Consider the following 26,104-nt stretch of genomic DNA (forward strand, 5'->3'; position numbering starts at 1 on the left):
GTTGACAGATTCTGCATCTCTGACTAGTGGCTTCTATTTTCATTTTTTAAATCATTCCATAATAAGCAAAATCTAGTGTTTTGCAAATTTTGTATTTTATTCTAATGTATTATAAACGCATCATCTAATAGTTGTTTTATATTCCATGCTGTAAATATGAATGTATCTCAATCTCCAATGTTCACATTATTGTTTTGGTACTTGTCATTTCTTTTATATATACAAGAGTAAAATATAGATATTAGATGCAAGAGGTATAAGTAAAATAGCTCATATGTATTTAGGATGTGGCTATCCTCCTTACAAACTATACAGTTGACAAATTTTCAAAAAATCAAAAACGTCATGGATTTTTCTGAAAATTTCAGCATTTGATCTTCATGATCTACATAGTTTGTAGTCGAAAACAACGAAAAAAATTGAAAAAAAAATCACACTACGTTTTCATGAATTTGAAAAATAAAATTTGACTTTATTTTGTCTTTAGTATATATTGTCTGGAGATTAGCCTGTCCCATTTAGAAATATACTTCTATCTATCTATGACTTCCGTCTTGTACTGCTATATTCTTTCAACGATGGAGTTGTTTGGAAAAACTACTGAAGAAGTAAGTTGTATATATGTTCATGTGAGGCTACGAATCTAGTTTAGTTGTCTTAGTCTCAATTGAGAATGAAGGAAAAATTGTTTCAATGAATTTATGTGTGGAGGGGGATAAGTTTCTAACTATTTTCAAAAAGTGTTATTGGAGTGGTTGGTAGACTTGTTTTCGAATTTTTGTTTTTTAAGAGCCATTTCATTTAGTACTTAATTAGTGATTTATTAAGCAACTTTAATTACTAATTTTTGGATGTGATTGTACAATTTTGCTTTGAGCTCTTGCATATATTTGTAATTTTTTAAAATCATTTTAAAACAATTTTCACATTATTTTGTTCTTTGGGTTACTTTTGTAGGGAGTTTGTGTAATAACTTTTACATTAGATCTTGGTAGTTTTCTTATTCTTCTTACTATATATATATATATATGGTGTTTAAAATAGGTTATTATGTTTTCAGTTTTTGAGATATTCTAATTTTTTAGGTGAGTAATATTTAAATACATCTTGTAGTTTTGAGTTGTACTATTGTGTTTGGGAGGTTTGATAAAGTTATGGAACGTTTTTGTTTCAAATAGATCTTGGGAAGCTATTTTTCATCTAAGTTGTCTTTTTATATTTGATTGAATTTTGGTGTCAATACAATTTTCAAGGTGCATTAGTCTATCTTTGATTGCACCTTGTATTGACACATTTAATGGAAAGGATTAAGGTTAGGATTAGAAACATAATTAGGGTAGGAGTTAGGTTAGGGTTAGAGATGGAATTGGGGTTAGGGTCAAGTTTACACATACAATTAAAATTAAAGGAAGAGTTATGATTAGAATACGGGTTGGAGTGTAATATCCCCCTATAGTAATAAAGTCTAATACTAAATCTAATAGAACTAAGATATGAAATAATTAAATAATTAAAATAACAAATATATTCTTATTTTTCTTAGAATTAGAGGCAGGCGGGCGAGCGGACGTGCATGCGTGTGTTTAGGTTAGTTATATTTTAATACATCTTGTAGTTTTGAGTTGTACTATCGTGTTGGGGAGGTTTGATAAAGATGTGGAAGGTTTTTGTTTCAAATAGATCTTGGGAAGCTATTCTTCATCTAAGTTCTTTTTTATATTTGATTGAATTTTGTTGTTGGTACAATTTTCAAGGTGAATTAATCTATGTTTAATTACACCTTTTACTTGGTGACACATTTAATGAAGAGGATTAGGGTTTGGATTAGAAACAATTAAGGTAGGAGTTAAGGTTAGGGTTAGAGATGGAATTGGGGTTAGGGTCAAGTTTACATGTACAATTAAAGTTAATTAAGGGAAGAATTATGATTAAAATAAGGGTTGGTGTGTAATATACCCCTATGGTAATAAAGTCTAATACTAAATCTAATAGAACTAAGATATGAAATAATTAAATAATTAAAATAACAAATATATAGATAAGTGTAAATAATAATAAAACTAATTATATAAACATATATCAAAATATAATTCATTAATTATTATATCAACCAATATATTATATTGATCTATAATATAGAATGCCCAATTTCTAAACATCGCTAAGTGACATGTTGATTGTAATATAAAAACTACTTCAAAAAAGGTGATAAGGTATAAAGAGATAAGAAGACAAAAGTAACGAAAGGAAACAATTTGGAGATGGGCTCTCCTTGAACCAGCATAATCTTTGGTGGTCGCCTTTATTTTCTATTCAAGGTGTTCCCCTGGCTAAGGTGCACAGGGCTAGTGCTTTGCATTTTTTTAAATGTGGCATAAGGACCCCTAAAGATCTTGGGGTCGTGGGAAGACATGAGAGTGCAATTTTGGCTCACTCATCCAGATCGCCAAACTTTTGATCTTCTAGTTTCTGCAGTGCCTTCACATTTGTTACACAAAGTGGGCATTTCGTCTTCTCGCCCTTGGTGGAAAGATTGGAAGTGGTATCCAGACACTTTGGTAACCAGCTATAAACCTAGGTTGGGTTACTGATGGTCGATTTCTCACTTGCCCATGGTTGATATGCTCAACCAACATTGGCATTTGCAATCCTTGCATCGCACTTGGAGTCATAGGTTCTCCATTGTATGGTACGCCATTGTTGAACCCAAAATTGCACATTGCGATTGGTGTATTCTTTTCTAGGGTTTGCCTTTGGGCTCCTGACTGTGGCATCTGGGAGTTACTAACCCTCGTTGCCCTTTTTGTGGTCAACTAGAGTCCTTTTTGCACATTTTTTGGTTTTGTAGACGGGCTCAGTGTTACTGGCGATGGATCCATGATCTGTTTCGCCCCTTCTACCTAGAACCTTTTTCTTGGCATATGGTTCTTCTGGGTGATAATACTTTGATACCCTTCAAATACACCCAGGTATGGCATGCTATCAGATTGGAGATCTTATTTACCATTTAGAAAGATCGCAATGCAGTGATTTATGCTCACAACACACTTGACATTAATGTAGTTATGTACGCTAAAGCATGTATTTATAACAATGTCATGTTGCAGATTCAAGTACAGACGGATAAAGTGGCTTTGGAGGTGGCTCACTTATAGGAGCTTTTGGCTCATTAGGGAAATGCCTCCTGTATGGTTGCTCATGTTCCACTGGATCTGGCCTCTAGCGACTGTACCCCTCCTGGTGGTCGTCGTCGAGGACGTAGCAATTCTACTCATTGCTTGCACATACCTCGCTCTCAGCAGCACCGTTCTCCCAGTGGTGGTGCTTTTGGTCGGCACTGCGCTTCTAGAGGTTATATTGGTCGGCACCGCTCAGTCTTGCCTCCTCGGAAGGCCTAGTTCGGGGTGGCCCCTCTTGTTGCTCCTGCTATCGGTTGGCCCTCTGCTCACTCAAACCTCAAGTGGGTGTTTCCCTGGCTAGACTTAGCCATTTCTCCTCCCAGGCCTAACGGAGAGAAAGATGAAGATAATGTTGCTGCTGCTGATGACGATTGGGCTCCCCTTGAGCCATCTACTCACCCCACTTTTGGGTGGGGCTCTGATGATAAGGATCCTCCTTCCTCGGTTGGCGCTACGCTAGTAGCATGAGAATTTCTTTGTTTTTTGTTGTTTTCTAAAAGTTTTTTGATGAATAGTTGATTTCCGGCCAGTGGTTGTATGAACTCACGAGATGATCATGTTTCCTCCGGCCCCTTTTTTTGTGAATATGTAACTTTGTTGTATTTTTTTTAATATAAGGAAGGGACTATTCATCAAAAAAGAAAGGAAACAATATATAAACTGGTTGGCAATTTAATGAGATTCTATTGGTCAGGTCCAATGCAATAAGAGTTGTTGTGGTAGTATTATATTATTCAGCTATATGAATAAAATCCCACCCATCAATCGGGCAAAACAAATATAACAATATCAATTGAAATGTCACCTACGAAAGTAGGGTTATATTCCCAATCATACCACAATTGAGGTTCATGTGTAGTCATTTTAAAGATGGGCATTTATATCTAATATGTATTAGGGAGTCCCAAGTTTAAGTGTAATAAGGTATGTCCAAAGGTGAGTTGGAATAATAGAGTATATTAAATCTAATATTGAGATTTTGAAAGGCAAGGAGGGGTATAAAGTAGTTAATTCTTGTGATTGTATACATTCTAGTGTTATTATAATATAATATAATTAAGCTTAATTATATAATGATGATTGAACATAATTTTGATTTTTACATTATAAGCTTAATTTTCTATTTCTATTATTAAAAATAATTATTAAATGAGATTATCTCGAATATTAATCTTATTTAATTTGTGATCAAAACTATATAATGTTATTAAGTAGGAGCTTGTATAAATCCAATCTAAGGGTCTACCCAAGAGAGGGTAGGGGTCAACAATCCATAAATCTTTGTGAAACAGACTTGGACGTGTAAACTTTGAGAGAGTCCTTAGATAGTATCTAGGCAACTTGGTTAACATCTATACCCTTCGATCCCAAATCTAAATAATAATATCATTTGACAAGTAAAATGGCCATTATGAATATTTTGATTGATTAATTAATCATCTTTAATAATGGAACCTAAAAGGGAACATTATACAGAGATAAAATTAGGATTAGGGATAAGATAAGGGTTTGTATTATATTTAGACATAATTAAAGTTACAGTTTGATATAAAATTAGGACTACAATTAAGTTTAGGATCGGGGTTTAAGATAGCTATAGGATTATGGTCACAGTTACAATTAATGATAAAATTATTGTTACAATCATAATTAGGGTAAGGGTTAGGGACAAGATTAGGTTAGAATTAAGGTCTAGTTACATTTGGGGTTAGGGATAAAATTAGAGTTAGAATTGAAGTTGAGGTTATGTTTAGGTTTAGGATAAGAGATAGGGTTATGATCACAAAAAAAAATTAGAGTGAGAATTAGAGTGAAAGTTGGATGCACAGTTGAGGTTAGGGTTAGTATTAGTGTTAGATATAGAACTAAGGTTAGTGTTAAGATAAGGGTTAAGGTTTGGGTTAAATGTAGAATTAGACTTTAGGGAAGTGTAGGGTTAGGTTAGTATTAGGACTAAGATTATAAGGGGTAAACATAGAATTAGGGATAGGTTAGGGTTTGATTTAGGGTTAGGATTAGGGTTAGTGTTATAATTAGACATAGAACTAAGATTAGGGATATGTTTATGATTAGAGTTAGAGTTAGAATTAGGGTTAGGGTTAGTATAAAACTAGGCACAAATAATAATTAGCTTATGATTGATCTTAGAATTTTACATAGGGTTAGGGGTATGGCTAAAGTTAGGCTTAAGATTAGCATAAAAGTTGGAGATAAAATTGTGGTTTGGGTTAAGGACAATGTTAAAATTTGAGTTAGGGTTTGAGATATGGTTAGGGTTAATAATATGATTTTAGTAAGGATTAGCTCAGAGTTACAATTAGAGATAAAATTAGGATGCTAGTTGATATTAGGATTTAGATTGGGAATATGTTTAGAGTTAAGGTTATGTTTAAGATTAAGGTAAGAGATTAGTGTTAAGGTTAGATTTTGAGTTAGACTTAGAGTTAGAATTATAGTAATAGATAAAATTAAAGTTAATATTTTTGTCAGGGTTAAGTTTATGGCTAGAGGTAGAATCAAGTTTGGAGTTAACATTAAGTTTATGATTGTAATAGAGATGTAGGTTGGTTTAGGTTCAGGGTTAAAGAGAATCAGGGTTATTCTAGCCATACCCTTAAGATTTATTCTAGACCCCCAACCCTAATCCAAATTGAAACCCATCAATAAGTTAACATTAACATTGATGAGTAGATCTCTTGACCTGACATTAAACCCTTATCCTAACCCTAATTGTAACTAAAGTCAACCCTAGTCTCACTAAACACTAAATATAATCCTAATTGTTATTAAATCCTAATCCTAATTATGTCATAATTGAACACTAATTCGAGCCTTATTTTAACCCCAACACTAGTCTTAGTCCAAGGCCTTATTGTAGAACTCAAAATGTAACCCTAACATTGGTTGAACCTAATTCATAACCCTAAGTTAAAGCTAACCATAATTGAACCCTAACTTAATCTCAACCCAAGTTAACACCTAACCCTAATTGAACCATAATCCTAATTTTAATCATATCTCTAATGAAATCCTTATCCTAAACATGATTGCACCACAATGTTAATCTCAACAATGACCCTAGTTAAGTTCCATATCTAACCCTAACCATCATCCTAATTGAACCGTAATCTTAATTGAATAATATACTTAATGAAAATGTATCCCTGAGACTAATTAAAATGTAACCCTATTTTAACTCTAACCCTGATTTTGATTGAACCTTGATTAAAATCTAAGTAAATCCCAACTGTAATATAACCTCAACATACCATTACTATAATTGAACCCTAAGATTAAATATAACTAAAATTAAATCCTTAACCTAATTAAACCCTAAGCCAAATATTAAATAAAGCCTAATCCTAAACTTAATTAAACCCCACACATAATCCATATCCTCACCCTAATCCTAAAGTTATTCTTAATTAAACCCTAATCCTTACCCTAACTATTATTAAACATTGATCAAGTAATAGCAAAGTAATTCAAAAATTCACACATAGAACACTTTGACACAAGGATTTTCATATGGAAACCCTTGGTTAAAGGGAAAAACCACTATGGAAATTGTCACCCACAAATCTTCACTATTACAATAATAAATTTCTCTTTTCGGAGCTTCTACATCCACCCAGTTAAAAGTGTTAAGCTTGATTAGAATCTTTACAAATAAGATATGTTAGGATCTACTATGTTAAGGGATTTATAACTCCTAAGAGTCACTTAGTTAAAGGATTTCTTCTTCGGATATGTTAGGATCTTGTGCATCCTGTTACAAGTGACCTTGTTAGCGCATTCTCCCTTGTCAACTTGTTATAATCAACAAGTATGGCTTATATCTATATATATATATATATATATATATATGAAAGTTGTACCTATTGCATGATAGATCCTTTATGCTAGTGTTCAATTCTCTGCTCAAGATCATTGCGAGCACACTATATTGCAATTATCCTTCACAAATTTCACAGTTCACATCAATAACTATCACACATTGATCTTTCTTCACCTTTAAATTATTCTTGAGGGAGTGGAAAAACCCTAAATAGGTTTCCACACGTCACCCTCAAAATTATTTTGATTCTTGTGAGTGTGAGATAACTCTTTGAATTTTGTGCCTTCATTTCAGCCTCTTCACAACCAACACTTTTTTGTATCAATTATTATCATAAATTGTACTATTTTAACTTATTTGAAGCCATGTGCTTTGCTAGTTTACTCTTCTTCACTATGCATCCTAGAGATCACATCAGATCTTCATCTTATCTACATTTCTAGTAGATATTTCTTCAAATATTTATCTAAATACCTTTTTAGATGATAGGTTGTAAACCATTCATCTTAATTGTTCTTCTATGTTGTCACACATTCAAATTATCAAATCTATCTTGTCTTTAGCTGGTTCATCCATGCATAGACTCACTCACATTTTGGTGAACCCACCTTATTACACATTATTACTTTACCTTCTTGATTTGGTAGTTAGATCTCCTTTTGATAAATTGGTTTATATAGTTTAGATTTTATATTTTTATATCTAGATCTATGCATTATAAATTTGACACATTGTTATTTTATTTCAAAAAAAGAATGTGACAAAAAATCGCAATATAATGCTTGAATTGGAAAAAAGAAAAACCATGAACAATTTATCATTTTCAAAGCAATTTACACAATACAATTCCAATAGATTTCTTTTCACAAATTATGAAGTGTAATCCATCACCATTTTACCACTTTTCAAAGAATTATGAAAACTAAAGTAGCTTCAAATTTCATTAAAAATTCAAATAACCAATTTCTAATATGTATGTATGTATGTATGTATGTATGTATATATATGTATATGTATATGTATATGTATATGTATATGTATATGTATATACATATACATATACATATACATATACATATACATATACATATACATATACATATATATACATACATATACATATATATGTATACATATATATATACATATATATGTATATGTGTATATATATATATACATACATATATATATGTGTATATATATATATATGTGTGTGTGTGTGTGTGTGTGTGTGTGTGTGTGTGTGTGTGTGTGTGTGTGTGTGTATATATATGTGTATATATATATGTGTGTGTGTGTGTGTGTGTGTGTGTGTGTGTGTGTGTGTGTGTGTATGTATATATATATGTATGTATATATATGTATGTATGTATATGGATATATATATGTATGTATATATATATATGTGTGTGTGTGTGTATATATGTGTGTGTATGTATATATATGTGTATGTATATATATATATATATATATATATATATATATATATATATATATATATATGTATATATATATATATATGTATATATATATATATATATATATATATATATATATATAAAATTCTGCATATTTGGATCGAATGAATGAAATGAAAATAAACAAGAGAAATCTCTTATACATGGAAAAATAATTCTTCAAAATAATTTAAAATGGGCATGCACAAATAAAGACACAAAACATTTCTATTCTAGAAAGTATTTCACATGAAGAGTCATTCAAACACCATCAACAAATGCATAACCAATCCATGTATTACATCCTCACCAAATACTTGAGCTCTTGATTTACTCTTAAAAATAATGTTTGACAATATGTCTTTAAAGGATAAAACAAAACTTATGTTTAATAAGTTCCTAGTATTGATTTAACAAGGTATTTTAGAACATGGAGATTTAGTTTTCACGGAATAGATATTAGGGCTTACTCTAGCTAATTGGTTAGTTTAAAGTCATATGTGCAATAGAAAAATTTCTTGCTAGGACATCCTTAATTTTTAGGTGTATTTGAATAATTAAGTTATCTTAGTAATTTTATCTACTACCACAAGAATTGCATCATGCCGAATTGTTGACATGGTAACACAAGAACAAACACATGTTAATCACTTTCCATTTCCAATTCATTAACTTTATCGGGGTACAATAATCCATCTAGATCTTAATGCTTAACCTTGATTCATTGATATTCCAAACATACAATTCTAAATACCACATATTTCTTCATTCCTTTCTACAAATGAAGTGGTTTCACCTCCACTCAATTTGTTGTTACTATTGCATTTCTAGAATAGAGAACACAATGTACCTCCATCAATCTTTCTTAGATCATTTTGTTCTAGAACATACATTTTCCCTTTCCACCTTAAGAGTCCATTAGACTCAAAATTGCACCCTTCATACGTAATATCTTGGGAATTTAGTGTTTCTTTGACTTATGCATAGAGTTGATCTCTCAAATAATTTATTATTACTTGATCTCCAAAATTTGATTGAACTAAAACCATTTATGAAATGTTTCACTTACAATTCAATGCATTGACAACTCAAGCTCCTTATCCCATTATATAATTTATATAAAAAAAAATACAACTTATACCATTTTCAACCATCATCTTTCCAAGCATTAAGATTTGTTTTGTTTGGGTAAAGATATACTTTAGACCCTAATTATTTGATTTAAGTTCAAATTTCTTCCCCAACAAGTAGTGTATCCACACTTGAAAAAATGCAACATTACTAGTAACTCAACTTCTCTCATATGGTCTCAATGTTTTGGATTCATATGTTACTACTTTCTCATATTGCATAAATATGCCACTATATCCTTCATCTGAAACATCAATGAAGGCTTCAAAATAACCTTCTAAGGTATGATTTAAATTTTAACCTCTTTTCAAGACTAAGAAAGACCTCTTCACACTTTTTAGACTATTCGAATGATTTTTCTTTCCTTTTGGTGTGAGCTGGCTATTTCAACAACATCTAAAAGTTTAAAATGAACTTCATGTGATATCTAACTAATCGGATAAAATTATGCACTTTATGCATATTCTTAAGTACAAACTGATTTGAGATAGGCTTACACTTTGACAGACCTATGCAATATAATATGTCATTAATATTTAGTGTCTTTCTTGGAGGTACATTTTGGTATCTTACGACACGACGTTATCGCCTTAGCTATGGTTGGAAAACTCTCAAATTTTGCATATGTTCTTCTTTATTCTTAGGATATATTAAAATGTCATCTAAGAACACACTTGCATACTTGTGCAGATTTCATGAATGTTTGTGGCCATTTACTAGTCCAAAAGGTAAGGTTGTAAATTATAATGCTCATATATTTATAGCTAGTATTCTCATCATTTCCTTAACGGTTCATTTTATAAATCTTTAAATCTATGTTTAGTCACATTCAATATTGTCAAGATTTAATACAAAATTTCCATAGCACTTTCTAAATGTTGACCACAAACACCCTCATCATTTCCTTAACGGTTCATTTTATAAATCTTTAAATCTATGTTTAGTCACATTCAATATTGTCAAGATTTAATACAAAATTTCCATAGCACTTTCTAAATGTTGACCACAAACACCCTCACCACTTCTGAAGTTCACTCCTAATTTACCATGTTAACACCTATTACATTATCATAGTAATCATTTGTGCAAATTTGCACAAAAGACCTATGTGACATTAGCTAGGACCCATGTGACATTAGCTAAGAAAACAACATTTAAAAAAAATACAATGCACCAATGCAATCAAACATGATTCCACTATTATCATGTGACGTTGCACAAGGAAAAGATTTTCATGAACCAAGCAAACCCTACAACTAAGAAATGCTTTAGACATACTATGGTGCACAAAAGTGCACAAAATAATATTTTAGACTATCACAATACTCCATAAGACTGGAACTACATGTAACCTAACCTAGAGTATTATATAAAATTTAAGTTTTATTTAAGGTCTAAGTACTCACTATATAATGTATGAACTATAATTCCTAAAAGGAACTACAAAAAGCTAGCACATGGATGGGACAATAATGCCAAAAAAGGACACTAGCACCCAAAGTATTGCTTCTCATCCTTTTCTACATTCACTAATTGTTGAACGATCCCTCCTACATTGCCATTTCACGTCATTTACATTCATTGTTTGCCAAATCCTCTCTTCTCTCCTCTCTCCTCTTTTGCATTCCAAATCCTCTCTCCTACTTTCTCATTTTGCCTCCTCGTTGTCCCCTCATTCATCTCATATTTGTGAAATCATATCTCTATTACTTTCTCATTTTGTCTCATCTTCCACATTCGCTACTTATCTTTTGTTTCCTATATCTTTGTCATTTTACCTACTTTGCCTCCTCGTTGTCCCCTCATTCATCTCATATTTGTGAAATCATATCTCTATTACTTTCTCATTTTGTCTCATCTTCCACATTCGCTACTTATCTTTTGTTTCCTATATCTTTGTCATTTTACCTACTTCCAATTATTTAGGTATCTAAGACTTTTTTTTTATTAAAATTTATTTAATCCCATATTTACCAAGCCCACTTTTTCCTCTCTCTTCATTGTTCCCTTTTTTAATTAATTTTTTTTTAATCTCATATGTACCAAGCCCAATTTCAGTTCTGTCTTCCTCTCTCCTCATTGTCTCCTCATCCCTCTCTCCTCTTTTGCATTCAATATTGTCCCCTCATTCCTCTCTCCTCTCCTCTTTTCCATTCAATATTGTCCCCTCATTCCTCTCTCCTCTTTTGCATTCAATATTTGTGAAATCCTTTCTCTACTACTTTCTCATTTTGTCTCCTTTCCACATTCACCACTTATCTTTTGTTTCCTATATCTTTGTCATTTTACTTCCTTCCAATTATTTAGGCATCTAAGACTTTTTATTTATTTATAATTTATTTAATCTCATATTTACCAACCCATTATGATAAAATTAAGAAATTTCCAAAATAGAGCCGTCCTCTGAATTCTTTGAAATGGTCTCTATACTGTGAATTTTTTTTGGAACTTTTATTTGGTAATAGTGCTTCTGCCTGATTCCTTAAAAATGTGCAGATAATTGAACTCTCTTCTCTTCAAAAATGTGCAGCTAATTGAATTCTCTTCTCTTCAAAATTCCTTCTATCAATGGTGATTAAAACTAACAAAATTGAATGAAATAAAACTCCCACGATTCAGACTAGCCTACCTGTAATGGCAACGGGGATCAAATGAGCCCGAACCAGCGAACCAGGGGTCAAGGTAGTTGCTTAACAAATATCTTAATTTTTCTACAAATGATGGTTTGTATCCTGAGATCATTGTTTCAACAGGGTAAAGCGAAGTCTTCTATTTATTTTTGTATTCTAAGAGATTCAGCAACATACTTTTCAATAGAAATTATTCATTAGTAATAACTGATGGGTACCATTTTATTTGATAGTATTTCATAGAGCTCAAGAAAGCTTTAGTCTTTCAAACAGTGATTGTGTGTCTGATTTTCCCAAAAGAACGTTGCACATGGTCTCTATTAATGTTGTTGGGGGTTTTCCCAAGATGAAAACTCTTAGGGTCCAGTCCAGCATTTCTGGAACCGTTAATTTCCACCACAGAAAGGCCGAATACCAGCTTGGGGTTATAACTTGTCGTTTCTTCATCAATGCAGCTTCCACAATTGCCTTGGCAGCATCTTCTGTTTTCATTAGAGGGTACCACCATGGCACCTTTCCCTGAAATTGGATAAAGAATTAGCATTATTCATCTTTATTGTCCATCCACTTCCTAAACGATAATCTTTCAGTTGTGATACACTTAAAGAATATTCTATTTTTCAATGGAGTCAAGATATATGAAATTAACACTAGCCCACCTAGTAGTCTGATTTGGATGAGCTACTTAAGCAGGTGAAAAAGAGTTGATATTACCATTAATATCAACTCTTGATAAAAATAAATAAAAAAGTCTGAACTTCACAGATTACTGAGGTATGATGAACTTTACAAATCACTGATGAATGAAATTCTTACCGAGGATTCCATTGCTGTTAATTCAGAGTGTATAAAACCAGGAAAAGCGATTGTAATTGTTATGGATTTACCAGTCGATTCAATTCTGAGTGTCTCAAAAAAGTTTAGTAATGCTGATTTGGATGCCTGGAGAAAAAAAACCAAAAAGCTATGGAATTGTTGAGAATATTATGAAAATGCTTTTCTTCCTACTCAGACATAAATCAGGATTCAATTTATCAATGTTGGTATGAAAAGGAAAGAAAGAAGTTGAGAAAATACACTATAAACTGCCAAATATGGGTAAGTAAGAAATGCAGTCATGGAATCTGTAACGACTATCTGACCCCTGGTGCGTCGAAGGTGTTCATAAGCATGGTGGGTAGTGTATACATGTCCCCAGAAATCAATATCCTGCATTCTCATCTCGAAGCAAAAGATGGTGAGTAGATATGCTGTCCTTAACCTATTTTTAACTTCTGATCAACCATATTGATGATATGGAGAAGAGCACCAAAATCAGAGAAAGCCTAAATACTCTGAAAATGAAGTGGGATTTACCATGACTTTCTGATACCGTGACGAACTCTTGTATTCTTCAAATAAGGACCCTTCAGCAATTCCAGCGTTGTTGACTAGAACATTCACTGTAATACAGCAAAGACAAAGGTCAAGTCAAGAATATGGCCTGGATTAACAAATGAAGGTTTGTCAGTTATGCACTACACTAAAAAATTCATCTCCCTATGCATATGCAAACGATTTACCTAATAACTTGGCACTTTCACCAAGTTACGTTTTCATCATCTGGACCAAGTTTCAAATTCCATCAAAATGAAATACCCATCTATGAAAGATCTAGATTGACCTTGGAGATTGCCATCCAAGAGCACCCTCCCAATATCCCATTTGTATTTTCACTTAACAATTAGCCCTTTAATACGTAATAGTTTTACAACTAAGCTTCTTTATGAATGGTACATATTATAGTTAGAAAATTCAGGCTTGGCAGTGACTCGAGATGCCCATCCATCACAGATCTGCATTGCCTTTAGAAATTGCCATCCAAGAGCACTCAATATTCCATTGAATTTTCCTTTTAAGTTGAAAACATTTCAGCCCTTTCAATACATCATAGTTATGCTACTAAACATTTCAGCCCTTTCAATACATCATAGTTACGCTACTAAACTATAAGGGGTTTTTAATCCTTGTTTGAATCTAACTTTGAAGCTTCTTGACACATGATACATATCATAGTTGAAAACTTGGATTTAACAATTATTTGCTGGTTCAAATTTTTTAAAAACTAAAGGAAAAAATCAACAATAACTTCATATAATTTATTAGAGATCCCAATAACCAGTGGATGCAAGAGAGCTCAATAACTAGTGGGGTGGGGTTTGGAGGTAGGATTTTGAAGTGACAACCCTAATAGATTTGAGGGGCAGCAGATGATGGTGTTAAGAGGGGTAGCAATGGTTAGCCAATGGTGTTAGAGAGGCAACAAAACCTAAAATCACGTGTTTTAATTACAGGTTAAAAACCTAAATAATATGAATTTGGACAAGTTTGAGCAGCTGAGGGTGTTAGAGGGGCAGCAATGATTAGCTGATGGTATTAGAAGAGAGCCACCTAAACCTAAAATCATGTGTTTTAATTACAATTAAGAGAAGCAAAGTGTAAAAATTAAAATCGTGTGTTTTAATTACAAGGGATCTCAATAACTAGTGTGATAGAAGGGCAGCAATTATTTGCTGATAGTATAGATAGCAGCAGTAAGGGGCAAAAAAATCTTTTTAAATGTGTTTTAATTAGAAGGGGCAGAAAAAACTAGTGTGATGGGGTTTTAAGAGATCTCAATAGGGTGGGATTTAAAAGTGAAGACCCTAATATATTTGAGGGGCAGCAAAACCTAAAATCGTGTATTTTATTATTTCGGACAAGTTTGAGAAGCTGATGGTGTTAGAGGGCAGGAAAACCTAAACTCGTGTTTTAATGACAAGTAAGAAAAGCTACATACGATGAATTTGGACATGTATTTTTAAAACATTGTGATTTTTTTTTAAGCATTTACCGGCAAGCAAAAACTTGTGGCAAGTTTTAAACTTGTCAACAAGCATTTGGATGAGTGAAAGAGAAAGCTAAATTATATGAATTTGGACAAATTTTGAAAATTAAAAACTACAATTGTTAGCATTTTCTCGTGTCAACAACTTATTGGGCGGCGACTTGTCTGGTGAGTTCTGCAACTATAAAACATAAATTACATCTTAACTATTATCAATTTTAAGAAAAGCTGCAAGGCTAATCACTGAAGTAATATATTCTAAATTTCAATTTCACTCATTCTAATGCAATATACCAAGATTGCATTGCAGTGGAGATATGCTTCACCTCAAATATTTGACATTTAAGGGGATGAGACTGGGTGCAAGCCACCAGAAAAATAAGACTATCTAGCTATGTAAATGCTCCGTTAACATTGACATTGAACTAAAAACTAATCATTCTACATATAAACTCTGCCAGTGAATTTTGACATTAAATAGAGAAACATGATATTATGTGCAGATGTAAAAGCAAAGATACTTAACAACGTCCAAAGCTGGCGATTGTGAAGTCAACAATCCTCTTACAATCATCTGGATTCGTCAAGTCAGCAGGCCGAACAAGGGCATCCTCTGCACCATAGACTTTGCACTCCTCCGCTACTTCTTCAAGCCTCTGTTCCCTCCTCGCTACCAGAACCAATTTTGCACCTCTCTTAGCATACTCATGCGCTATGCACTGCAATAAAGAAACCCCCATCACTAAAGAGACCAAAATTATACGAAGGACCAAAAACCTAAATATCTCGCTTCAAATTTTCAAAACTACAGATGTGTAACACGGTTGACCTAGATGAAGTTTAACAAACCTAGGGTTCCAATTCGAAGCTTATGAACGTACAATCCTTATGCATAGAACACTAACAAGTTTTAAAATTTGTGAAATTAAAACTCCGTGATAAGTTCAGTGAAACCCCTTAACTCAAATGATGCCCTAATATACTCAAGTTCCCTAAAATTTCTTTTATACCCAATTCATTACTGGAGTGTAAAACAAAAATGGCAACAATCTTAATCACCTTGCCAATGCCGGAAGAGGCTCCTGTGATGAGAACCACATTTCCCTTCACATTGATAGGGATTCCACACACTATTTGATTGACGAAGTTCAACGATTTGCAGAAAGATATTGCAGAGGGGAGCATAAGCAGCAGGGAGACGGAGAATGCAACATCCCGCGCCCAATTCCACAATGTTTTCATCATTTTCTTGATCATCTGTGATGGCTGAGACGTTGGACAACCATTCTCTATGCTGAGGAGAATGCAGCATGGCTGCCATCTGTTGGTGTTTTCAGCGATGATGTGTACGTTGCAGACTTCGGGAAAAAAATTAGCTTAAATGAATGCCTGCTTCAGCAAGTGCATTTAATTGAGCGAAAACGATGATACAAATTACCTATCTCTTGAAAGCACACCGAACCCAGTTGTCGTCCAGAGAGGAAAGAGTATACACGCTACTCCTTTTGAGCATGCAGCACCAATCTTGACATCACATTTTAATTTGGAGATGATTGTTTAGGTAGTGTCTTCGCGAGTTTGAAAAGCATTTCCAATTGATTGACAGGCAAGTGAAATTGTAGAAGGACGATATTGTTATATGGATTGATGAAATTTGGGAGTGAAATTTATTAACTTATTAGTATCAATGTTCAAATCACACTTGATTTATTAATTTATTAGTATCAATGTTTTGGACCATACTTTCTATTGATGAAATTTGAGAGTGAAATTTATTGTTGAAATTTATTAACTTATTAGTATCAATGTTCAAATCACACTTGATTTATTAACTTATTAGTATCAATGTTTTGGACCATACTTTCTATTGATGAAATTTGAGAGTGAAATTTATTGACTCTTTTTTATATGATTGTGTGCTTTTAGTATCAATATTTCAGACCACGTTCTCAATCTCTCTCTTCTTGATGATGGATCATTGAGCGTGATCTTAAATGTTAATGCTAAAAACACACACAATCGAATCTAAAAATAAATTGATATTTACTAATAGATTGTGGAAATCTAATAAATGTTTATTGACTCGTGTATATGTTTTTTGAATAATGGTTTCAAGAATTTATTTTAATGAGAAAATAATTTTTTTATTTATGAGAATGAATGGAACACATTTTTTATGAGAATGAATGGAACACTTAGCAATCATTATCTCTAGGTGATGTCTCCAAGGTGAATCTTTGAGCCTTTACAAGAGGTCATTCATCCCAATACTATTCCAATTCAAGTGTGCTTAGCTTTTCAATTTAGTCGATCTTTTCAAAGAGTAAGGCAGGGGTCCCATGGAGGGGGCTTGGGCTCTATATTTAAGGAGTTGGAGGTCCCACGATTTTTTTTGGGGGGGGGGGGGGGGCTAAAGCTTAATTTTGAATCTTTTCCTATTAACTAGGAGCCCCAACTTTTTAGTTGAGCAAATGAAAATGGGGTGGGGCTGGAAATAGCCCCACCAACTAGGGAAGAATTCTACCACTTCGCAAGAACCTACCCTTCATTTTCCTTCCAAAGTGAAATAATCCGGCCAAAAAATCTAAAAAGAACAATTTATATTATCATAAATTTAAAATCTTGCGTTGATTTCATTTCCAAATTCATGGGACCACCCACTTCCTTGAATTTAGGAGCTAATTTTTTAAGCAAATTTATATCTAAAATTCATGGGACTGCTCCCCCTTTAAATGTTCCTAAAAAAGCTCAATTGCAATTGCTCTATTTTTAAGCAAGTGGGTGCCCATGGGACCCCAACCTAAGGAGCCAAGAAATTCTTTTCTAATTGACTCATCTTTGTCTTAATTACTCCCTCAACATGTTTGCTTTAAATAAGGGGTTTTCAATTAAGGGCTTTAAATTAGTCTCATGAATGTTTTGAATTTTTTTTCATCAAACTTTATCTAATGATTATTTTGTTAATATGTGATCCATCACCTTGAAGATTTATAGAGATCTCACCTTGACTAGAGCTAAATTTTATATTGTTGGGCTAGCTTACTAATTCTCCTTGAAAAAAAAAGTATAATTTTATCATAAAATCCACCACAATCTTGGCCTCGTTGCTACTTGCACAATATAAGTAAAAGTTATCCCCAACACACATGATGAAGTTCATGACCACACAATTGAAACAACAATTTTTAAAAATATTGCGCACACATAAACTCTTTTCTCTTTTCTAAACGTATGATGTCTCAGTTTATCTCAGTTTAATTAATACAAAGGTAGAAAATCTTGATGTTTTGAGCATTAGCCATACCTTATTGGCTTGGATGCTTATGATGATTTAAATGATAAATTTTAGACTTCTAATAACTTTAATAGCTAATTATTTCATGATGGATTGCCACTTGTATTGAATAGATTGTTAATGTTGTAATTAAAGCATTTCATATTAATGGCATGATATAGCTAATGGTGTGCTTAGATACCTTAACCAATCAAATATTGGTAATACTCTACTCGTGACATAAGTTGGAAGAACTTAATTGGTCTTGCAAGTACAAGGGTGCAAACATTGTGGACTTGGTAATTTCGTCATAAGAGAGATTCTAATTTCAAACCAACCTTTCTTAATATTAACGTGTATCCTTAGTGTTGGATACAATTGTCTAATTGTGTGTTGTCTTTGATGTCACACAAATGTCATATCAGTTGTCAGTTAGTGCTTACCGAGCTCACTTGGTCAGCAAGACAGTTTTCCTTGTCTACCGAGCATTCTTGAAGTTTACTCTGTGAAGGTAGTGTCTACCAAGCTCACTCGAGCGTCGAAGGGAATTATGGCAAAAAATAGTGTTAACCGAGTTCATGTGGTTAACAAAAGAAAGTTGGATAGAGTTAGTGCTAACCGAGTTCACTTGTTACCAAAGAAATTTTGCAAGTTCACAGTGTTAACCAAGCCTCTATTGGTTAACATAGGAAATTGTCTTAGAAATAGTGTTTACCGAGCAGGGTTGACTAATAAATATTTTTTTGTTTTGGCATGAGAAGCTTAATTATTTTAAGTATTGTTTCTAGCTGACTATGGTGATGATTATTGGTTATTGTAATTTGAATTTGGGCCAGCTTGATAATCTGGAAGGTATAAATGAAAGGTCAAGTTGTGGTTTTCAAGTGTGTGCAAGTGTGTTATTGAATTAAGAAGGAAAAGAGTGAGAGTGAACTTGAAGAATAAGCAGGTATCCTTGTGGAGCAGAAAATTGTTATTTGATTAGGAAGGATCAAGTGTGAAGCAGAATAGAGATCTGTAATCAACAATTCAATTGCATCACAATTAGGTCATTTCATTGTTACTCTCTAACCATTGTAGCAGTGATCTAAAATCTCTTAATAGAGTTGGTTTAATAGCTAGTTGTAAATCCTCTAACAAGGTGACAGTTCCATTGAATTATTTTAAGACCTATTGCAAGGCCACTCCTAACAAGGTGATTAAATCCTTTAATAGAATCACACCTAACAGTGTGTTTTGTAACCTTTAACTGGGTTGGCTCCTAATAGGGCTCACTTTAGAAGAGTGAAAAATAGTAACTAGTTACATTGGTGATTTTTCCCATATTGGATTTCCACGTTAAATCCTGGTGTCTCATGTGTTCATGTTATTTCTCTTATGCTTGCAAAATTAATTATTGTTAATGTTAGATCTGCTAAAGTAATTCACACTCTGCATTTACCGAGTTACAGCATTTTCTGTGTGTTTACCAAGTAACAGTAGCAATTAGTTTTCTTAGTCTAAATTTTATGGTTAACATCGAAGGGATCTAGAATTTATTTTAGTGGTAATTGATTAACCCCCCCCCCCCCCCCCCCCCCGCCCCTCTCAGTTACTCCTTCTATATTTCCAACAATTGGTATCAGAGCTTTTGGTGCTTGCAGGAAAGGTTTCAAGGACCTAAGCTAAAAAAAAGGATGTCTTATAAGAGAGAGATTCCAAAGCTAAACAGAGACAACTTTTCAACATGGTAGGGACTCATGAGACTTCATCTGACCACCATTAGTGATTCAAGCTTGAAATACCTTGATGAAGAATACAAAACTCCTACTTGTACATTATTTGTTGGAGATCTTGATGAGAAAAAGAACCATAACTCCATGATGATTGATATTGCATCTACTCTCAACTATGATGAATTTGATGAGATCAAAGATTGCAAAACTGCTTTTGATATGTGGAACAAGCTAAAGGACATCTATGGTGGTGATGACAATGTAAGGAGAGCCAAAGCAAAAAGCCTTAGAGGATAGTTTGACTAGATAAGAATGAGAGAAGATGAAAATGTTGCCAAATATGTGGAAAGAATCAAAGCTAGTGTCAGTGCAATCAGAGCTTCTAGAGGAGAAATCAAGGAAGAAATTATTGTAAGTAAAGTTCTTAGAACATTGCTTCCTATCTATGCAATTAGAGTATCTGTTATTCAAGAAAAGATGTGTGATCCAAATCACAAGTTAAGTTTGGATGTCTTGGTAGGAAGATTGACAGCGTTTGAGTTAGACAACTTTGACAATTATGTTCTAGCTTCCAAAAATGTTGATTCTACATTTGAAGCTAAACTTTCACTCAAGGAGAAAGGCAAGAAAATAAAGGACATTCAGTCAAAAAGTGAAGAGGAAACAAAGGAAAGTTCTGATAGTGATCTTGAAGTTGTTGAAGCTTTACTTGCAAAGAAATATTTTAGAAGCAGAGAAAAATACAAAGGTAAAATTCTCCTAATCTATTTTTCATGTGAAGAGATTGGTCATATTACTGCCAGGTGCCCAAACAAAGAAAGCAATGATGAGAAGAAGAGTCACAAGTACAAAGGCAAAAAAGATTTCAAAAATCACAAATCATACAAGGACAAAGGTAAGAAGACTTTTTTTATAGCTAAAGATTCTGATAACAGTGAAGATGATACTATACATTGCTGTAAAAGATGAGTCTGATGAAGAAAAAGATAAGATGGTACTTATCTCTCATGTTAGTAAAAATGACACATGGATCATAAATAGTGGATGTTCACATCATATGACTGGAGACAAAACAAAATTTGAACACTTTAAACATTATGATGGAGGTAGTGTAAGATTTGGAACTAATGAACCTTGCTGTATAAAAGGGAAAGGCCAAATCTCATTAACCAAAGAACTTGTATGTGACATGCCTATTGGGTTGAAGGACTGAAACATAATCTGCTAAGTGTAGCACAACTAATCAACATTGGATTCAAGGTAGAATTCATGCATGGCAAGGCAAGACTGCTAGATGACAAAGGAAAACTGATTGGATCGGGCAAACAAACAAGAGGTAACCTATTTTATCTTGATCTTGGTGATTGCCCATGTTTTATTGCTCAAATAGAATAAAGTTGGTTATGGCACAAAAGGCTATGTCATGTAAACTTTGATAATATGGTCAAGATAAGAAAATTCAGAAAAGTAAGAGGTATTCCTAGTTTGAAGAAACCATATGTTGGTTTATGCAAAAATTGTCAGATTGACAAAATGGGAAAAACTAGTTTTAAGAGTAAAAATTATTATTTTGAAGATGTCTTGGAAATTGTGCATACTAACCTATGTGTACCCATTGGAATAGAAAGTTATAGTGGAGAAAAAAAATTATTCTTTTTGTTGATGACTACTCTAGAATGATGATTGTTACGTATCTTAGAGAAAAGTTAGAAGCATTTGAGAAATTCAAATGGTATTTGGCAAGAGTAAAGAAGGAAATAGGGAAAAGATTGAATTGCTTAAGATCAGATAGAGGTGGTGAATCCATCTCCAATGAATTCAATAACTTTTGCATTGAAAGAGGAATTAAAAGACAGGTATCAGCCCCTGGTACTCCTGAGCAGAATGGAATAACTAAAAGAAGAAACAGATCCATCATGGATTGTGCAAGGACTCTAATGATTGAAAAGAATGTTGCTATCAAATACTGGAAGGAAGCCATTAGCATTGCAATTCATACTTTGAACCGAGTTCAATTGAAGAAGGACTCACATAAAACTTCCTATGAATTATGGTATGGCTACAAACCCAATGTAAGTTATCTAAAAGTATTGGAAGTAAATGTTATATCTTGAAAGAGTCTAGAAAATGCAAGTTTGATGTGAAAGGTGATGAAGGTATATTCTTAGGATTTTTTTGAAGAAGTAAGGCATATAGATGTTTGAATTTGTCTACTCATAAAATCATAGAAAGTGCACATGTGAGAATTGATGAGTTTGTAGAAAAGACTAAAGAAGAAAGAAAAAGGGAACTAGAAGATTACAAAAGATTTTTTTACTTCAAACCTAATACATTGTCAGACTCATCTAACAATAAGGAGACTTCACCTCCTGAGTCTTCCTCAGCTACCGAGTTGCAAAAAATACAAATGAGTCATAGGGACTCAAGTCACATTCTGAAGCTACTGAGCCAATACCTACCAAGTCTGAACGACCTGAGCCAGAATTGAGATTCAAAATGAAGACACTGCAATTCATTCAAAAGGTAAAGAACCTGTATTGGCCAAGTATGTCAGAAGGCATTGTGCACCTGATCATATTATTAGAGATAAATCATAAGGTACTATTACAAGAAGCAAATTAAAATGTAAATGTTTACTTATTGATTTTGAACCTAGAAGTGTTAAAGATGCATTGAAAAATGAAAGTTGGATTGAAGTTATGAATGAAGAAATAGAACAAATAGAGAAGAACAAAACTTGGACCCTTGTTCCTAGGCCTAAAGATAAAAATGTGATTGGAACAAAAGGGGTATTCAGAAATAAGTTGAATGAAAATGGACAAGTATCAAGAAACAAAGCTAGATTGGTATGTAAAGGCTATTCTCAAGAAGAAGGAATTGATTATGGTGAGACTTTTCCTCCTGTTGCAAGATTAGAAGGTGTTAGGACCCTACTTGCATATGTTGTTCATAGAGGTTTCAAAGTATATCAGATGGACGTTAAATATGCATTTCTCAATGATATTCTTGAAGAAGAAGTCTACATTAAACAACCAAAAGGTTTTGTTAATTTAGACAAAAGGGACATGGTCTACAAATTACACAAAGCATTGTATGGTCTGAAACAAGCTCCTAGAGCATGGTGTGAAAGGTTACACAACTACGTTATACATATTGGTTTTCAGAGAACAAATGATAATAGTAGTTTGTATATTAAGGAAGGACCAGATAACAAGATTGCATTGGTAGAGATATTTGTGGATGATACTCTATTTACAGGGAATGATGATCTATGCAAAAAAAATTTAGAACAAATGAACAAAGAGTTTGAAATGTCCATGTTTGGTGAGATAAAATTCTTTGTTGGATTATAGATATAGCAGAACAAGAATGGTATCTACGTTACTCAATCTAAGTATATCAAGGAGATACTCAAGAAGTTTGGAATGGGAGATTCAAAACTAGTTGGAACTCTTATGTGTACTAGACTAAAGCTTACAAAAGATGATGACTCCAAAGAGGTAGATCAGACCTTATACAAATCAATGATTGGAAAATTATAGTATGTAGTTCACACAAGGCTTGATATTGCTTTAGTAGTTGGGATAGTGGCAAGATTCTCAGCTAAACCCAAAGAAAATCATATGATGGCAATCAAGAGAATCTTGAGATATCTAAAAGGTACTGAGGACTATGGTTTATGGTAAAAACTTGGAGGAAACCTAGACCTAAAAGTATTCATTGATGCTAATTGGGCAGGAGATCTTGATGATAGAAAAAGCACAAGTGGTGGAGCATTCTTTTTTGGTAAAAGATTGGTATCTTGGACAAGCAAGAAGCAAAACTGCACATCCTAATCCATGACAAAAGCCAAATATGTTGTAGTAGTAGTGAATTGTTCTAACATTGTTTGGTTTAAACAATTGTTGCAAGGCATGAAGGTTGAGATCTAAAAACTAGTTGTCATGTTTTGTGACAACACCAGTGCAATTAACATATCAAAGAACCCAATGATGCATTTCAAAACTAAGCACATTGCTATAAAATATCATTTTGTTAGAGAATTAGTGTAGGACAAAGAAATCAGATTAAAATATGTCCATAAAAAATAACAGATTGCAGACATATTCAGCAAGCCATTACCTAAGGATGTATTCTTGTATCTAAGAGGTAAGTTAGGGGTCATTCCTCTATTCGAAGCTCACTAAATGAAGTTTTAGTGATGCATCAACAAAAACCAAGTTGAAGATCAATCAGTTGATGCAGCATAGTCAAAAGAATATTGCCTATGAATCAGTACTCAAGGTACATTGATACTAATTTGGTATGTGTTGTCTTTGGCATGTGTTATCAAAGAGGGAGAAGTTTACTATCATATCTTTTTGAAATTTGTTTATATCTTTTTGAGGGAGAAGTATACTGTCATAGAAGTTATGTAATTCCTTCAGAGAGGGAGATTACTGCATGAAAGAAGAAGTTTTTGTGAAAAGTCTAAGAGGGAGAAACTTTCTATCAGAGAAAGTCTTGTTCTCAAATTTCATTGTGCTATGACATATTGTGTTGTCATCAATGCCAAAGAGGGAGATTGTTGGATACAATTGTCTAATTGTGTGTTGTCTTTGATGTCACACAAATGTCATATCAGTTGTCAGTTAGTGTTTACTGAGCTCACTTGGTTAGCAAGATAGTTTTCCTTGTCTACTAAGCATTCCTGAAGTTTACTCTACGAAGGCAGTGTCTACCAAGCTCACTGGAGTGTTAAAGGGAATTATGGCAAAAAATAGTGTTAACCGAGTTCACATGGTTAATGAAGGAAAGTTGGATAGAGTTAGTGCTAATCGAGTTCACTTGGTTACCAAAGCATTTTTGCAAGTTCATAGTGTTAACCAATCCTCTATTGGTTAACATAGGAAATTGTCTCAGAAATAGTGTTCACCGAGCAGGGTTGACTAATAAAGGGTTTTTTTGTTTTGGCATGAGAAGCTTAATTATTTTAAGTATTGTTTCTAGCCGACTATGGTGATGATTATTGGTTATTGTAATTTGAATTTGGGCCGAATTGACAATCTAGAAGGTATAAATGAAAGGTCAAGTTGTGGTTTTCAAGTGTGTTGATTGAATTAAGAAGAAAAAGAGTGAGAGCAAACTTGAAGGATAAACAGGTATCCTTGTGGAGCATAAAAGTGTTATTTGATCAAGAAGGATCAAGTATGAAGCAGAATAGAGATCTATAATCAGCAATTCAGATGCATCACAATTAGGTCATTTCATTGTTACTCTCTAACCATTGTAGCAGTGATCTAAAATCTCTTAATAGAGTTGGTTTAAGAGCCAGTTGTAAATCCTCTAACAAGGTGATAGTTCCATTGAATTGTTTTAAGACCTCTTGCAAGGCCACTCCTAACAGGGTGATTAAATCCTTTAACAAGGTCACACCTAACAGTGTGTTTTGTAACCTTTAACTGGGTCGGCTCCTAACAGGGCTCACTTTAGAAGAGTGAAAAATAGTAACTAGTTACATTGGTGGTTTTTCCCATACTAGGTTTCCATGTTAAATCCTAGTGTCTCATGTGTTCATGTTATTTCTCTTATGCTTGAAAAATTAATTATTGTTAATGTTAGATCTACTAAAGTAATTCACACTCTGCATTTTCCGAGTTATAGCATTTTCTATGTGTTTACCGAGTAACAACAGCAATTAGTTTTCTAAGTCTAAATTTTATGATTGACATCCAAGGGATCTAGGATTTATTCTAGTGGTAATTGATGCACCCCCCTCTTAGTTACTCCTTCTATATTTCTAACACTTAGATGTCAAGTCACAATTAGAGGGTTGACCTTCTAGAAGTATCTTTGCTATCACTAGTGTTTATGACAACCACATGGTTAGTCACCAAAGTTAGGAAACTTGTTAATTATTCTCATGTAACCTAGATGTATAATCAAAAACCACTTGTAGAATACTAATCAACCCATTAAACCCCAATAGAAAAGTATGGATTACTAAATTCTAGGTTGATCAATTATTTTGAGTT

General features: G+C 33.2%; 1 protein-coding gene across 3 annotated transcripts; it reads right to left on the bottom strand.

The window, feature by feature from the left end:
• Positions 1 to 12,409: 12,409 nt before the first annotated feature.
• On the bottom strand, positions 12,410 to 16,709 carry LOC149561321 (11-beta-hydroxysteroid dehydrogenase A-like). 3 transcript variants are annotated; one of them, XM_089825088.1, is made up of 7 exons: positions 16,540 to 16,709; positions 16,161 to 16,422; positions 15,628 to 15,820; positions 13,592 to 13,677; positions 13,313 to 13,444; positions 13,052 to 13,177; positions 12,410 to 12,754 (listed from the first exon to the last, which is right to left on the bottom strand). In XM_089825088.1, exons 2-7 carry the CDS (start codon positions 16,356 to 16,358, stop codon positions 12,482 to 12,484), a joined length of 1,008 nt encoding a protein of 335 aa, XP_089681214.1. In that variant the 5' UTR covers positions 16,359 to 16,422; positions 16,540 to 16,709; the 3' UTR covers positions 12,410 to 12,481. The 3 variants fall into 3 exon arrangements, with proteins under 3 accessions (XP_089681214.1, XP_089681213.1, XP_089681212.1); XM_089825087.1 differs by having other exon boundaries at positions 13,313 to 13,456; XM_089825086.1 differs by having other exon boundaries at positions 13,313 to 13,456; positions 16,161 to 16,459; positions 16,540 to 16,660.
• Positions 16,710 to 26,104: the final 9,395 nt, after the last annotated feature.

This window comes from Cupressus sempervirens, chromosome 4, assembly GCF_028749045.1.
Source record: "Cupressus sempervirens isolate cs-2001-9-10 chromosome 4, ASM2874904v1, whole genome shotgun sequence".
NCBI classification, from domain to species: Eukaryota; Viridiplantae; Streptophyta; class Pinopsida; order Cupressales; family Cupressaceae; genus Cupressus; species Cupressus sempervirens.

Bases quoted from the DNA above. Each gene is read 5' to 3' on its own strand.
- LOC149561321 (XM_089825087.1), bottom strand. From the start codon at position 16,358: ATGATCAAGAAAATGATGAAAACATTGTGGAATTGGGCGCGGGATGTT. The intron at 13,678-15,627 runs GTTAAGTATCTT...GCTGTATTACAG, and splicing joins AATCGCCAGCTTTGGACGTT to TGAATGTTCTAGTCAACAAC. The intron at 12,755-13,051 runs GTAAGAATTTCA...ATCCAATTTCAG, and splicing joins TAACAGCAATGGAATCCTCG to GGAAAGGTGCCATGGTGGTA.